At 39.3% G+C, this 2,634-nt stretch overlaps 2 protein-coding genes across 2 annotated transcripts in view; both read right to left on the bottom strand.

The window, feature by feature from the left end:
• LOC106878764 (beta-microseminoprotein) overlaps positions 1–1,178 on the bottom strand; it is an 11,325-nt gene extending 10,147 nt beyond the window's left edge. The window contains exon 1 of the mRNA XM_014928089.2: positions 659–1,178. Coding sequence (XP_014783575.1) covers positions 659–761 — 103 coding nt within the window. The 5' untranslated portion in view covers positions 762–1,178. The remainder of the gene's footprint in view (positions 1–658) is intronic.
• LOC106878757 (uncharacterized) overlaps positions 1–2,634 on the bottom strand; it is a 401,005-nt gene that overhangs the window by 52,834 nt on the left and 345,537 nt on the right. The window lies entirely within an intron of this gene.

Raw genomic sequence — 2,634 nt, 5'->3', positions numbered from 1 at the left:
ATATATATATATATATATACTTTTACAAGAAGCAGCAATGATAGTGACCTCGAAATTTCTGCCTTCATGACATCATCGGTCCATGGTATAAGAAGAACCCAGATGTATCACAGTTCGACGGAGAGTAGCAGGCCAGAACTTCGAAGTCGCTGTCACTCTTCTTCTCTCAAAACTACAATAGATATGCATCCTACATAAGGTATTGAGTAAAACTGCAGTTTAAAGTTAAATTTCTTGTATTTGTTACATAAAAACAAATATAGATATTCTCAGCCAGGAACAAACATTGTTGTGTGGTTAGGAAGCGCGCTTTGAAGCCACATAGCTTTGAGTTCATTCCCACTGCGTGACACCTTCGGTGAATGTCTTCTTCTACAGGACCGGGAATTTGGTAGGCAAAAACTGTGTATGAATGTATGTGTGTGTGTGTGTGTCCTTGTGTTTCTGTTTGTCACCTGACAACGCTTGTCAACCGGTGTTACTGTAGTTACGTCGCCTTACGTGGCCTTAGTGGTTTCAGCATAGGTAAGTACCAAACTTAAAAATAAACGCTGGCGTCGCTAATTTCTTTCGACTAAAACTTTTGAAGGCGGTATCACAACATGGCTGTTGTCCAATGACTGAAAAAAAATAAAGGGTAAGAGTATTGAAGACTTACTTGTGAATTCCGTGTTGGCATTTTGTTCATAACAAAAGCTAGCCGTTGGTCTGAAGAGGGAGCAGAAACTAACACAGAGCAATATCAGATGCAACTGATACATCTTTCAGATAAGGATAAATGATGAGGTCTCCTCCTGCAATTTATTTTCTTTGTTTTGCTTATCCTCTTTTTGTTGGTAATATAAAAATGATTGGACTATGTAGGAATTCGATATCTTATCGCCTCCAAAATGATCAATATTTGTTTTGTTCAGAAATCAATATATATAATTCTCTTTGTTGCTTGATAAAGACTGGGATATCTTCTGAAAGTTTATCGATGACTTCTTCTGCAGATGAAGATGCCGCTTGCAGAAAAAAGGAATTGACTTGGTAGGTGTCTCAACTGATTGCAAGACAAACTAAAACCGCTCTTGTAGCGTCGGTAGGCGTTTGTAATTCTGAATAATGAAAGGAATACAAATGGAGACTTTAAAATGAAGTCGAGTGTTAGGCACTCATGAAAGTGAATGTGCTTCAGATGGTTGGGTGAAATTAAAAGCCAGCCGTGCCAAGTGTTGTATGGTACCAGGCAGGACCTCCTCCACCTGGTTTTGGATTCTTAGATTCAAGTGAAGAATGAATATTGGTGAAAGTGGCAGTGGATGTATTGAATGGTAAGGACGTGGTGGGGGGGGGGCGATAATTTGAAAGGAAATAAAGTGAGGTAAAGGAAGGGAGTAAGGAAGAAAGAGAGAGAGAGAGAGAGAGAGAGAGAGGGAAACGACTGAAGACACATATTGAGATAAAAAAGTTATAGTAAAACTATAAGAGAGGAAAGATGAGAGTGAATTCGATAGATAGAGAGAGGAGAGGGAGTGAGTTTTGGAGAGAAAGAGAGAAAAATAAAACAGAGAAAAAGAAGGTGGGAAAATGTTATATATATTGGTGAAGAATTTGTGCTTATTTGGAGAGAAAGGTGAGAGAATGCTGGAATATGGATATTTTGGGAGAGAATGAGAGAGATGGGAAGAGAGAGAGAGAGAGAGAGAGAGAAAGAGAGAGAGAGAAAGACGTTGGAAGAGGAAGAAATATAGAAAGAGGGGAGAGAGAGTGAGAAACTAAAGGTTGGAAGAGAGAGGGTGAGAGAGACTACAGAGAGACGCAGAGAGAGAGAGACAGAGTGAGAGAGGGGTAGAGAGAGAATAGAGAGAGAGGGGAACAGAGAGAGAGAGGTACAGAGAGAGAGGCAGAGAGAGAGGCACAGAGAGAGAGGCAGAGGGAGAGAGAGGCACAGAGAGAGAGGGGCAGAGAAAGAGGGGGCAGAGAGAGAGGCACAGAGAGAGAGGGGCAGAGGAAGAGGGGGCAGAGAGAGAGGCACAGAGAGACTAGAGAGCGAGAGAGAGAGAGACTAGAGAGCGAGAAATGAGTGGAAGAAGATGAGATACAGGAAGAAGAAGAAAGAGAGAAGTGAAAGAAAGAAAGAAAGAAAGAAAGAAAGAAAGAAATAAAGAAAGAAAGAAAGAAAGAAAGAAAGAAAGAAAGAAAGAAAGAAAGAAAGAAAGAATGATAAATTCAAGTCTGGAAGAGGAAGGGAAAGAGAAATAGAAATGAAGCGGGAGAGAAAATGAAAGTAGAAGAGAGAGTGAGAAATTAAAGTGAAAAACAGAGAAAGAGAGAAAAGTAGAGATGAAGAGAAAGAAAAAAGTAAGAGAAGAGACAGAGAGAAAAAAAGAAAGAGATTTTTTCTGGAAATTACAAATGGTGGCTTTCAGAAAATGAACTGAAATAAATTTTGAGAATTATTAATAAAATAGTGATTGCTGAGTAGGATATTGATTTAATAATAAAATCAGTCCTGATCATAGACTGGCTTGAGGCCCAGGTCAACGTTAAGAATCTATATTATTTCGAGGTCAATTTTTGGCTTTTGCTCTTTTGGGAATCCATAAAATAAAGTACCAGTCATGTAATGGGTCATGGCTCATCAACAAA

Source organism: Octopus bimaculoides, chromosome 4 (genome assembly GCF_001194135.2).
Source record: "Octopus bimaculoides isolate UCB-OBI-ISO-001 chromosome 4, ASM119413v2, whole genome shotgun sequence".
Taxonomy (NCBI): Eukaryota; Metazoa; Mollusca; class Cephalopoda; order Octopoda; family Octopodidae; genus Octopus; species Octopus bimaculoides.
The sequence above is the reverse complement of the archived record's forward strand: the minus strand, read 5'-3'. Positions and strand labels throughout refer to the sequence as shown.